The sequence below is a fragment of the Culex pipiens genome, chromosome 1 (assembly GCF_016801865.2).
Source record: "Culex pipiens pallens isolate TS chromosome 1, TS_CPP_V2, whole genome shotgun sequence".
Lineage (NCBI taxonomy): Eukaryota > Metazoa > Arthropoda > Insecta > Diptera > Culicidae > Culex > Culex pipiens.
Window position 1 is genome coordinate 66,015,942 of NC_068937.1, and position 13,093 is coordinate 66,029,034.

Here is a 13,093-nt window from a genome sequence, read left to right on the forward strand (position 1 = left end):
CAGTGGCCAAAACGACTCAAAAATTGACATTTTTGGAAAAATCTTTTTTTACGGGTTAAATCCCATTTAAAATTGAAGGGCGGAGCGCCAGCTCCTGTTACGTCCAATCGAGCTCATATTTGGGATTTGGGCTCAGTATGCCCACCGGAACAAACCCCTGAATGCCCGCCAAAAAGTCATTTTTGTTACACTCTAATGCATAGTTCAAAAATTCGTAAAGCAAAAATCGCGATATTCACGATTTCATGGTACGATTTGCATGATTTCCGGAACACTTTTTTTCTGGTGAGGTGTCAAACCAGAAAAACGAAAAATGTCGCGCGTTACGAAAATGTAGCATGCTTGGTACTGGGGAAGGGGTCTGCCACGCAACAAGGCACAAAGGTGCAACATTCTCGCGTGACAGTTCCAAGAAAGCAGGAGACGAGGCAAAATTTGCACCATGTTGCCACATTTCATGCGAACTATATAAGCTAACAGATAGCCTCTGAACAATTTTAGTTTTGACCGATATGGGTATCAAAATTCATGGTTTTTGATACTGGTAATGAAAATGGCCATTTTGACAGGATTGGCCACACCCGGAGTTGCCAGTGCCCTGGGGAAGGTTCTACCATGGTACATTTATCGAACCATACGACTTGGGGCAATATGGGTATCAAAATTCATGGTTTTTGATACTGGCAATGAAAATGGCCATTTTGACAGAATTGGCCACACCCGGAATGGACAGTGCCCTGGGGAAGGTTATCCCGGGAGGATATTTACGGAACCATACAAATTGGGGCAATATGGGTATCAAAATTCATGGTTTTTGATACTGTCCCAATTTGTATGGTTCGATAAATGTCCCCGGTAGAACTTTCCCTCAGGGAAAGGCCACAGTGTTCGGAATGGCAACATTAAGTGGAATAAATTGATAACTCCTTTATTTGACGTCCTAGCCAAATGATGTCTTCGGAAGAGTTGTTGTACTTGATAAGGGCTATAAATAAATAAATAAAAATACTATGTTCTGAAGAGTTGTTTATGACATAAAGTTACACATCTTTGCCGAAGACAAACATGTTCTGAGCCTTTATTGAGGAGTTATAACCATTTTTATGTGATTTTGAGCCTATTTTCAAGTTGCAATGTTTTCAAAATGGCGCATTTTGGCGCAAATCCGAACATGCACTTTCAACTACATTTCATGAAAATATCTCCGTGTCTATCGGTGTCTATTTATAGATACACTCAAAAAAATGAGTTCGCGTAAACGGGAACAGAGTTCATGCCAACGGGAACCAGGAAGAAAACTGTTCACTTTCATGGTGCAATGCATTATAAAAGTTGAACAGTTTTCTTCCTGGCTTCCGTTGGCATGAACTCTTTTCACGTTTACGCAAAATTATGTTTTTGACTGTATCTCAATTTGAATTTATTTATAATTTTTAAGCGGAATCATATTGAAAACGTGGTAATAATCGGTAAATTGATCGATTTTTATGGAAAATACACTGTTCATGCTTAAAATTATGATACACATTTTAACACTGGAACGCCCAACGCATGTCCAACTTACACGGACGCCCAAGCCTCCCAAAAAAGGTGGAACGGTAACTTCAGCTCGCTGGTTCTCGGGCATTACTCAACCAATCGGGACGATTCTTGTTTCCAGTGATTTGTAAGAATGTCTAGATGATTCTAAAATTTTGCAGAACTTGGTTTGAACAAATCTGTAATTTCTGCGACCGAAAACATCGTTTCACCTTTTTTTAAAATGACTGCCTCCGCGGAATTTTTGGCGATTTTTTTTTACACGCGAAAAAAAAAGTTGGAACGATGTTTTTGATCGCATAAATTACAGAATTGATCAAATTAAGTTCTGCAAAGTTTTAGAATCATCTAGACATCCTAACAAATCACTGGAAAGAAGAATCATATTGATTGGTTGAGTTATGCCCGAGAACCAGCGAGTTGAAGTTACCGTTCCAACTTTTTTGGAGCCTTGGGCGTTGGAATGTTAATATTATAAATGAAAACATGTTTAGCCCAAAAATAATGTAGGTTCCCATTCTAATCACTCTAAGCATTTCGACCCATTCTCATCACTTTTGCAGTTTCCGCTATTAAATCAACATTTTTAGTTACATAAACAATGGAGAGTTGCTTGCTCACTTTTATTTGAGCTATTTGTTACTTTGGAACAGTCAAAAACACTTTATGAAAGCTGTAATTCATAATCAAAGTGCTGATAGGCCGATAATAGAAATAGGCTGAAAAATGGTATAGTTCCCCTAAGTGAATTTTTTTAATAATTGTTCGTATTTAAAATTAAGTATTTCCTTTTATATTTGGTCACTCTGGAAAGGTTGTCGTATGTTTTCATAGACAAAGTAATTTCCATAAAAATCGATTAATTTACCCTTCAATTTACCGATTTTCACCTTGTATTCATTATAATTTCGAATAACATTTATAAATAAATTGATTAAAAATCGTAAAAATCACATTGAGATATAAAATAGAAACCAATAAACACGGAGATATTTTCAGGAAATGTAGTTGAAAGTGTGCACTTTCAGGTGCATTGTTCGGTTTTGCGCCAAAATGCGCCATTTTGAAAACAAAGCAACTTGAAAATAGGCTCAAGATCACTTTAAAATGGTTATAACTCCACAATAAAGGCTTAAAACAATTTGCTGTCTTCGGCAAAGATGTGTAATTTGAGCATGAACATGAGCATGAGCATGGTTGACTGCCAATGAGCTGCTACTCCGATATTGACGGATCAGCTGAAGTTACACAATGAACCAACAGATGAGTAGTGGGAGCTAATCATCCTCACTGTATAACTCCTGAAGATCTCTGCTTTAAGTCAATACCTTCTAGCACTTTCTCGCGGATTTTCAAACCGATCTCCCCCACGAACACCACACGACTGAGGGCCAAACTCCCAAGGCCACGACGCGACACAATTTTTCAATAAATTCCAGAATCTTCTAGCAATTTCTCGCGGATTCTCGCGCGTCGATTCTCCAACCGATCTCCCCCACGAACACCACACGACTGAGGGCTGTCGTGATCGGGGACTTTCTTTTATAATAAAAACACAGATATTTTGCAATTAACAAACAACACGTCTTATTCCACAGAAATTAACCACAAAACTGATTTGACAATCTTCATTCTCTCTTTCGCCGGCCGCGCGCATCTCGTTGTTTTCTCGCTCGTTGTTCTCTCTCGCAGCTCGCTAGCGCGCTCTCGCACTCAATCCACAATTAGCTAAAAAGGCAATATTCATGAAGGTGCGCACTTTTTGTTGCGCTCTTAACTCTTATTTATGAATTATATCAATCTTATAATAAATACTCATTTAATAATTTATTACATATTCAATCCTGCAACCCATAATCCTTACATTCTCCCTCTTTTCTACTCTCAAGATGACGAATATCAATCATAATTCCTAACAGAAAAATTGCATGAATGCTAAATCAATCTATTTTTTTTTTCAATTTCCTAAAAAATTTTCGTCGGGTTCCTCGACTTTGTTTTCATGCTGATCTAAATACGAAAGCGCAGTCTTCGAAATGTTTCATCTATGTTGTCCAAGAGACTGACATCCGATCGCAGGAGTTGTAGAAAATGGAATGCGCTGATGAGGTAGAAAATTTAAAACACCTGAAAATATTAGAAATAGAAAAAAAAAACGAGGAGAAAAACAAAAACCACAAATATTTCTCAAATAAACGCAGGTTTATCAATTTTTGACAAAGGACTTTGTCTTAAAGCTCTATCTGCGGTGTCAATGCAAAATTTTTCGAAAATGTAGCGTTACCGTCGCATGCCCTCGGCGTGACATTCTTTGTTTGTTGCGTGGATGCCGTGCCAACTATTTAAGCTAAAAGTTAGCCTCTGGAGGATTTAGTGTCCATCAGACTTTCATCAAAGACGGACCTTACGTTGGGAATTTTATTGCTCACACACACACGCACACGTTGAAAGAAACAGGTGGTGCACGAACTTGAGAGGAGGTCCAAGATGTTATTGACGGTTGCCAGAACGGTCACCGGAATATCGAAATGATTGGGAACAATTTGGTAGGATATTGGCCACACCCGGAGTGGCCATTGCCCTGAGGGAAGGTTCTACCGGGGACATTTATCGAACCATACGACTTGAGGCAATATGGGTATCAAAATTCATGGTTTTTGATACTGGTAATGAAAATGGCCATTTTGGCAGGATTGGCCACACCCGGAGTGGCCATTGCCCTGCGGAAGGTTCTACCGGGAGGACATTTACGGAACCATACAAATTTGGGCAATATGGGTATCAAAATTCATGGTTTTTGATACTGGTAATGAAAATGGACATTTTGGCAGGATTGGCCACATCCGGAGTGGCCATTGCCCTGAGGGAAGGTTCTACCGGGAGGACATTTACGGAACCATACAAATTTGGGCAATATGGGTATCAAAATTCATGGTTTTACTGAGGGGAAATGATCACTACTGGTAATAAAAATTGCCATTTTGGCAGGATTGGCCACACCCGGAGTGGCCATTGCCCTGAGGGAAGGTTCTGAAGTAGTTCCTACCGGACAACCACTTTGGGTGTGGCCAATCCTGTCAAAATGGCAATTTTCATTACCAGTATCAATAACCATGAATTTTGATACCAATATTGCCCAAATTTGTATGGTTCCGTAAATATCCTCCCGGTAGAACCTTCCCTCAGGGCAATGTCCACTCCGGGTGTGGCCAATCCTGCCAAAATGGCCATTTTCATTACCAGTATCAAAAACCATGAATTTTGATACCCATATTGCCTCAAGTCGTATGGTTCGATAAATGTCCCCGGTAGAACCTTCCCTCAGGGCAATGGCCACTCCGGGTGTGGCCAATATCCTACCAGTTTGGTCCCAACTCCATTGCCCCAAATCATTCTGGTTTGCGGGTAGCCGTCCTAACAATCTTCATTAGAACAGAATTCCTCCCAAATTGGTGCACAACCTGTGTCTTTCAATGTGTGCATGTGTGTGTGTGTTTGTGTGTGAGCAATAAAATTACCACCGTCGATCCGTCTCTGACGGATTTTCAGTCAAAACTAAAATTGTTCAGAGGATATCTGTTAGCTTATATAGTTTGCATGAAATGCGGCAACATGGCGCAAATTTTGCCTCGTCTCCTGCTTTCATATAACTGTCACGCGAGAATGTTGCACAACTGTTGCCATATTTTTTGCGAACTATATAAGCTAACAGATAGCCTCTGAACAATTTAGTTTTGACTGGAAATCCGTCAGAGACGGATCGACGGTGGTAATTTTATTGCTCACACACACACATGCACCCATTGAAAGACACAGGTTGTTCGGCCAATGCCGAAGTTTTCAACCAGATTTGCGCAAATTTCTCTCAGTGTGCGTAACCCACCCCTGCAGCGCTGACAGGCCGGCGCTGCCAACTTCGACAGTCGAAAACAACGGCGCGACAACGAGAGTTCGCGCGCAAACAAGCAAGTCGCCAAGAGGAACGCGAAGCGTGAAGACGTAACTTGTAGATAGATCGGAGAATAGAGAAAGTTTTCGTAGTTTTTAGTGAACTTCACCGTGTTTTATTCCTCCGAAATCGTACCCCAAAAATCCGCGAGTGTTACAGTCCGCTCGATCGAAGATACGCCGCAACATTTGGTCCATTCGAACCGGACAAAAGACGGTAGCCTACGGATCGGAAAAGTTCGCGAGTGAAGTGAGAGGTGGCGGAAGGCCAACCGGATGGACGCCATTTTGTGCTAACTCGTTTCCGCAAAAAAGGTTCGAAATCGCGACGGATTCGAACTTACCGCGTTCCTCCGGATGAGGATAAGAGCTTCCTCCATCCCGCGACCGTTTCGAGTGTTCCGTGCCGTGTTTGTGTCCTGCAGAACGACGGAACGGTAACGCTGACGGAAGGTCAACGGACCACGTTGGGCGGAAGAAAGTGGCCCGATTGCCACCGGCTGAAGCCATCTTGAAAAGAACAAAAGTGTTTGTGTGAACTCTCGACAAAAAGGAGGCACGCGCCACCATTTGTCCCGGAAAAAAACGTGTGTTTGTGTGTGCGCAAGGCAAGGAGCAGGCAAGGGCTGCCATCTTGCCGCAGAAAGAGTGCGCAACAGTGAACCGAAAAAGATCAGATTCGAGAACATTCCGGAAGGCGACTCCGTGGCCTAGAAACGGCGGAAACAGTGGCGGCAAGAGACCGCAAAAGAAAATGTTCGCTTAAAAACCTGTGCGTGTGAGTGTGTGTGGTGAGCGTAGCGACGCCATTTTGTGTAGTTCCCAAGCGTGGAACATTCCAGTTCGCAGCACCGCTGCGGATTTGGCAGTCGCTCCAGCTGCACACGGAAAGAAGATCGGAACGCGACCCGCTGCAAGCGTCAGTGGGACGGTTCGCAAATCCAGCTGCGTCGAGGCCACTGCGCTGACGGAAAGGGCCTGCTGCAAGCGCCAGTAGGAAGGTTCCGGAAGGTGTGGCTGCGACGAGGCATCCCGAAGAGAAGTGTTTCGCTGAAGAGCCAGTGTGACACCCCGACCAAAGTGATTCTTGCTGCAAGCGCAGAAGAACCCCGAGAAGAAAAAAGTGTCTCGCTTACAAGCAAGTGTGACACCCCGATCAGAAGTGTTTTTGCTGCAAGCGCAAATCCCGAAGAAAAAGTGTGCGAGTTGACCTGCTGCAAGAGCCAGCAAAATTCTGCAGAATCCATTGACCGAACGCTGCCGCTGCTGTGTCGCCACGAGCGCGACCACGGCGGAGTAACCGATTCCCGAGAGACCTGATCAGCCCAGTTAAGATGAACTCAGCCGAACAACCGTGGTCCGCAAAGCGCTTGGCCAACAAGCGACGCCAGGTCAAGGGTAAGATCCTGCTACTCAAAAGCAGACTTACCGAACTGGATGAAGATCATCAACTGCCATCCTTGCCAGAGTTCCGGGTGTTCGCGAAGAACATAGAGCGGTACTACGGTGAGTTAGATCAAATGCTGCAAAATGTTGAGGAGAGTGATCTTTTTGCCGATGAACGAGACGCCCACGACATGGAGTGCGCGGCGATTGAGGGGCTACTCCAAGGAGTCAATCTGAAGATCGTAGCCCTCAGTAACGCACTGCTTTCCCAACCCGTTCAAGTCACTGTCCTTCAGCAGTGCCAGCACCAGCCACCAGTCAGTACCGGAAATGAACCCGCCGATCCAGCTGTAGCAGCCCCCAAGGTATGTGCACCACTCGAACCCATCTCGAACCCACCCATCACAACCAAAGATCATGATCAGCAGTTGCTCACGCGGTGTGACGGACACCACTTGAATACAGTCTGCTTCACGGACAGTGAAGTAACGCGCGTTCTTAGTCAAGAGACAAACCCCAATCCGATCGAACCCCAGATCATGCCAGTAAGATCCCTCCAACAAGAGAAACCCTTCGCAGAGCATAAAGAGATACAACCGCCCGCCGAACCTGAAATGGTTCGACACGGCGCCTCGGCAAGAATTCGAGGTGACGTCGACATGTCCGGCGATTCAGGCGTACCTCCTACGCTGCGGTCAGAAGAGCGGATCCACGGTGACCTCGACGTTGGCTGGTGTCAGCCAGTGGAACTTGGCCCACTGCTACCAGCCTCCGCAGAACGAGAAGATGCCGAGTCCGATGACCCGCAAGCTGTTTCAAGGCCGGAGACAGCTGGACTGGTCGACGAAGACCGCGATATTACCATGAACCAAGCAGTGAAGGACGAGGAAGCTCACTCCCTGCAGTCAGCCGGAGCCGGCGAAGTGAACGTCGAGGATCGTTCGCTTCCGAGCAGTGCACAGCCTGTTTGCACAGCACCAGCCATCCAAGAGGAGGCAGCCACGAAGCCAAGCCACGAGAGTAAGATGTACAGCTGCCAGCTGTTCAACGCCAACGTCGCACGTTCAACCGACCGTGACCGTGCAGCCGAAAAGTTAGCAGAGAAGCTGCTGCAGTCTGTAATCTTAACCAGCATCGAGAAGCAGTTCCGTTTGGTTTGGGACCCGGGAGTGCAGCCGAGCTCTGCTTCCAGCTCAACCACTCAACTGACCGAAGAACACCACTAGATGACAGCAAGTTCGGGACGAAGCATGCGCATCTGGTCCGAGAGCATGAAATACCAACAAACTCCAGCGTGGTCAGCGGCCGATTCTCTTCTAGCGGGTTAGATTTTAGAAGTCGAGCCTTCAACCCGGGGGGAGAATGTTCGGCCAATGCCGAAGTTTTCAACCAGATTTGCGCAATTTTCTCTCAGTGTGCGTAACCCACCCCTGCAGCGCTGACAGGCCGGCGCTGCCAACTTTGACAGTCGAAAACAACGGCGCGACAACGAGAGTTCGCGCGCAAACAAGCAAGTCGCCAAGAGGAACGCGAAGCGTGAAGACGTAACTTGTAGATAGATCGGAGAATAGAGAAAGTTTTCGTAGTTTTTAGTGAACTTCACCGTGTTTTATTCCTCCGAAATCGTACCCCAAAAATCCGCGAGTGTTACAGTCCGCTCGATCGAAGATACGCCGCAACACAGGTTGTGCACCAACTTGGGAGGAATTCTGTTCTAATGAATGATTTGGGGCAATGGAGTTGGGATCAAACTGGTAGGATATTGGCCACACCCGGAGTGGCCATTGCCCTGAGGGAAGGTTCTACCGGGGACATTTATCGAACCATACGACTTGAGGCAATATGGGTACCTTAAACCGGGGTGACTTTGATAGGATTTCAACTTGTTCTTAGAATATTTTCCAACAGGTAAGGTTTTTCTCAAGATTCTTATTTTTAAAACATGTACTGGGGTAGGCCACACAAAGTCCAAGAACTATTTCGGAAAAAAGTTTTTTCAATAATGTTTAGAAAAATAGTTACGTTAAAAATTCTTAGTTTTAATTCCGGGGTGACTTTGATAGTCATAGTTTTTCTTGTTAAAATCATATTTAAGATGTTCAAACTTTATTTTTACGCTAAATGTACCATCACTAAAGTAGCTGATATAGTTTTTAAGAAAAAAAAATCAATGTTTATATTTAGTTAACTAAGGGTATAAGCTTTTTAGCAAACTACATATAAATTTTAGGTAAAATTGTTAAAAAGTCGGCATTTTGCCTGAAATTTGTTTAAACTAGTTTTGTTTATAAAATAATCGTTTTTTATTACATTTTATACTGAATTCGAAGCACGAATCACAAGTTTTCACATTTTACATGAAATTTGTTCAACTGAAATTGCCTATAAATTTGGAGATTTTTTTTAAATTGTGTTTCAAAAACACATATTATTTATTATTTACAAACTTTTTTGACCTTCTCCTAGTGGAAAATTGTCCAAAGAATCCGAAAATTCATTCTGTTTTTCGATCAAAAATCATGTTCATTGAGAAAATCATGACACTTTGAGAAGTTTAAAATAATGACTTTCATCAACATTTTCTAAACTATAGTTAACTAACTTTTTAAACTTGTCAAAATTTTATGAAAAGTTCTTCTTGAGGTACTTTGAACACTTCTCTACCACGGTCAGTATGTTTCTAAATCATTCCTTGCGTAATTTAATTGTACTCTTCATTCTGCGGAAAAATCGCAAACCTATCAAAGTCACCCCGGCTATCAAAGTCACCCCGTTTTACGGTATCAAAATTCATGGTTTTTGACACTGGTAATGAAAATTGCCATTTTGGCAGAATTGGCCACACCCGAAGTGGCCATTGCCCTGAGGGAAGGTTCTACCGGGGACATTTATCGAACCATACGACTTGAGGCAATATGGGTATCAAAATTCATGGTTTTGATACTGGTAATGAAAATGGCCATTTTGGCAGGATTGGCCACACCCGGAGTGGCCATTGCCCTGAGGGAAGGTTCTACCGGGAGGACATTTACGGAACCATACAAATCAAGTCGTATGTCCCCGGTAGAACCTTCCCTCAGGGCAATGGCCACTCCGGGTGTGGCACGGTTTTTGACACTGGTAATGAAAATGGCCATTTTGGCAGGATTGGCCACACCCGAAGTGGCCATTGCCCTGAGGGAAGGTTCTACCGGGGACATTTATCGAACCATACGACTTGAGGCAATATGGGTATCAAAATTCATGGTTTTTGACACTGGTAATGAAAATGGCCATTTTGGCAGGATTGGCCACACCTGGAGTGGCCAATGCCCTGCGGAAGGTTCTACCGGGAGGACATTTACGGAACCATACAAATTTGGGCAATATGGGTATCAAAATTCATGGTTTTTGATACTGGTAATAAAAATTGCCATTTTGGCAGGATTGGCCACACCCGGAGTGGCCATTGCCCTGCGGAAGGTTCTACCGGGAGGACATTTGCGGAACCATACAAATTTGGGCAATATGGGTATCAAAATTCATGGTTTTTGATACTGGTAATAAAAATTGCCATTTTGGCAGGATTGGCCACACCCGGAGTGGCCATTGCCCTGCGGAAGGTTCTACCGGGAGGACATTTACGGAACCATACAAATTTGGGCAATATGGGTATCAAAATTCATGGTTTTTGATACTGGTAATAAAAATTGCCATTTTGGCAGGATTGGCCACACCCGGAGTAGCCATTGCCCTGCGGAAGGTTCTACCGGGAGGACATTTGCGGAACCATACAAATTTGGGCAATATGGGTATCAAAATTCATGGTTTTTGATACTGGTAATAAAAATGGCCATTTTGGCAGGATTGGCCACACCCGAAGTGGCCATTGCCCTGAGGGAAGGTTCTACCGGGGACATTTATCGAACCATACGACTTGAGGCAATATGGGTATCAAAATTCATGGTTTTTGATACTGGTAATAAAAATTGCCATTTTGGCAGGATTGGCCACACCCGGAGTGGCCATTGCCCTGCGGAAGGTTCTACCGGGAGGACATTTACGGAACCATACAAATTTGGGCAATATGGGTATCAAAATTTATGGTTTTTGATACTGGTAATAAAAATTGCCATTTTGGCAGGATTGGCCACACCCGGAGTGGCCATTGCCCTGAGGGAAGGTTCTACCGGGGACATTTATCGAACCATACGACTTAAGGCAAGATGGGTATCAAAATTCATGGTTTTTGATACTGGTAATAAAAATTGCCATTTTGGCAGGATTGGCCACACCCGGAGTGGCCATTGCCCTGCGGAAGGTTCTACCGGGAGGACATTTGCGGAACCATACAAATTTGGGCAATATGGGTATCAAAATTCATGGTTTTTGATACTGGTAATAAAAATTGCCATTTTGGCAGGATTGGCCACACCCGGAGTGGCCATTGCCCTGCGGAAGGTTCTACCGGGAGGACATTTACGGAACCATACAAATTTGGGCAATATGGGTATCAAAATTCATGGTTTTTGATACTGGTAATAAAAATTGCCATTTTGGCAGGATTGGCCACACCCGGAGTGGCCATTGCCCTGCGGAAGGTTCTACCGGGAGGACATTTACGGAACCATACAAATTTGGGCAATATGGGTATCAAAATTTATGGTTTTTGATACTGGTAATAAAAATTGCCATTTTGGCAGGATTGGCCACACCCGGAGTGGCCATTGCCCTGAGGGAAGGTTCTACCGGGGACATTTATCGAACCATACGACTTAAGGCAAGATGGGTATCAAAATTCATGGTTTTTGATACTGGTAATAAAAATTGCCATTTTGGCAGGATTGGCCACACCCGGAGTGGCCATTGCCCTGCGGAAGGTTCTACCGGGAGGACATTTACGGAAACATACAAATTTGGGCAATATGGGTATCAAAATTCATGGTTTTTGATACTGGTAATAAAAATTGCCATTTTGGCAGGATTGGCCACATCCGGAGTGGCCATTGCCCTGAGGGAAGGTTCTACCGGGGACATTTATCAAACCATACGACTTGAGGCAATATGGGAATCAAAATTCATGGTTTTTGATACTGGTAATGAAAATGGCCATTTTGGCAGGATTGGCCACACCCGGAGTGGCCATTGCCCTGCGGAAGGTTCTACCGGGAGGACATTTACGGAACCATACAAATTTGGGCAATATGGGTATCAAAATTCATGGTTTTTGATACTGGTAATAAAAATTGCCATTTTGGCAGGATTGGCCACACCCGGAGTGGCCATTGCCCTGCGGAAGGTTCTACCGGGAGGACATTTACGGAACCATACAAATTTGGGCAATATGGGTATCAAAATTCCTGGTTTTTGATACTGGTAATAAAAATTGCCATTTTGGCAGGATTGGCCACACCCGGAGTGGCCATTGTCCTGACGGAAGGTTCTACCGGGGACATTTATCAAACCATACGACTTGAGGCAATATGGGTATCAAAATTAATGGTTTTTGATACTGGTAATGAAAATGGCCATTTTGGCAGGATTGGCCACACCCGGAGTGGCCATTGCCCTGCGGAAGGTTCTACCGGGAGGACATTTACGGAACCATACAAATTTGGGCAATATGGGTATCAAAATTCATGGTTTTTGATACTGGTAATAAAAATTGCCATTTTGGCAGGATTGGCCACACCCGGAGTGGCCATTGCCCTGCGGAAGGTTCTACCGGGAGGACATTTACGGAACCATACAAATTTGGGCAATATGGGTATCAAAATTCCTGGTTTTTGATACTGGTAATAAAAATTGCCATTTTGGCAGGATTGGCCACACCCGGAGTGGCCATTGCCCTGAGGGAAGGTTCTACCGGGGACATTTATCGAACCATACGACTTAAGACAAGATGGGTATAAAAATTCATGGTTTTTGAGACTGGTAATGAAAATGGCCATTTTGGCAGGATTGGCCACACCCGGAGTGGCCATTGCCCTGAGGGAAGGTTCTACCGGGGACATTTATCAAACCATGCGACTTGAGGCAATATGGGTATCAAAATTCATGGTTTTTGATACTGGTAATGAAAATTGCCATTTTGGCAGGATTGGCCACACCCGGAGTGGCCATTGCCCTGCGGAAGGTTCTACCGGGAGGACATTTACGGAACCATACACATTTGGGCAATATGGGTATCAAAATTCATGGTTTTTGATACTGGTAATAAAAATTGCCATTTTGGCAGGAT

The 13,093-nt window shown here is 44.1% G+C and overlaps 1 protein-coding gene across 1 annotated transcript; it reads left to right on the plus strand.

Annotated features, from left to right (window-relative positions):
* On the plus strand, positions 1-8,685 carry LOC128092588 (uncharacterized). The gene has a single exon (XM_052706787.1). It carries the CDS (start codon positions 6,822-6,824, stop codon positions 8,097-8,099), a length of 1,278 nt encoding a protein of 425 aa, XP_052562747.1. The 5' UTR covers positions 1-6,821; the 3' UTR covers positions 8,100-8,685.
* The last annotated feature ends 4,408 nt before the right edge of the window (positions 8,686-13,093 follow it).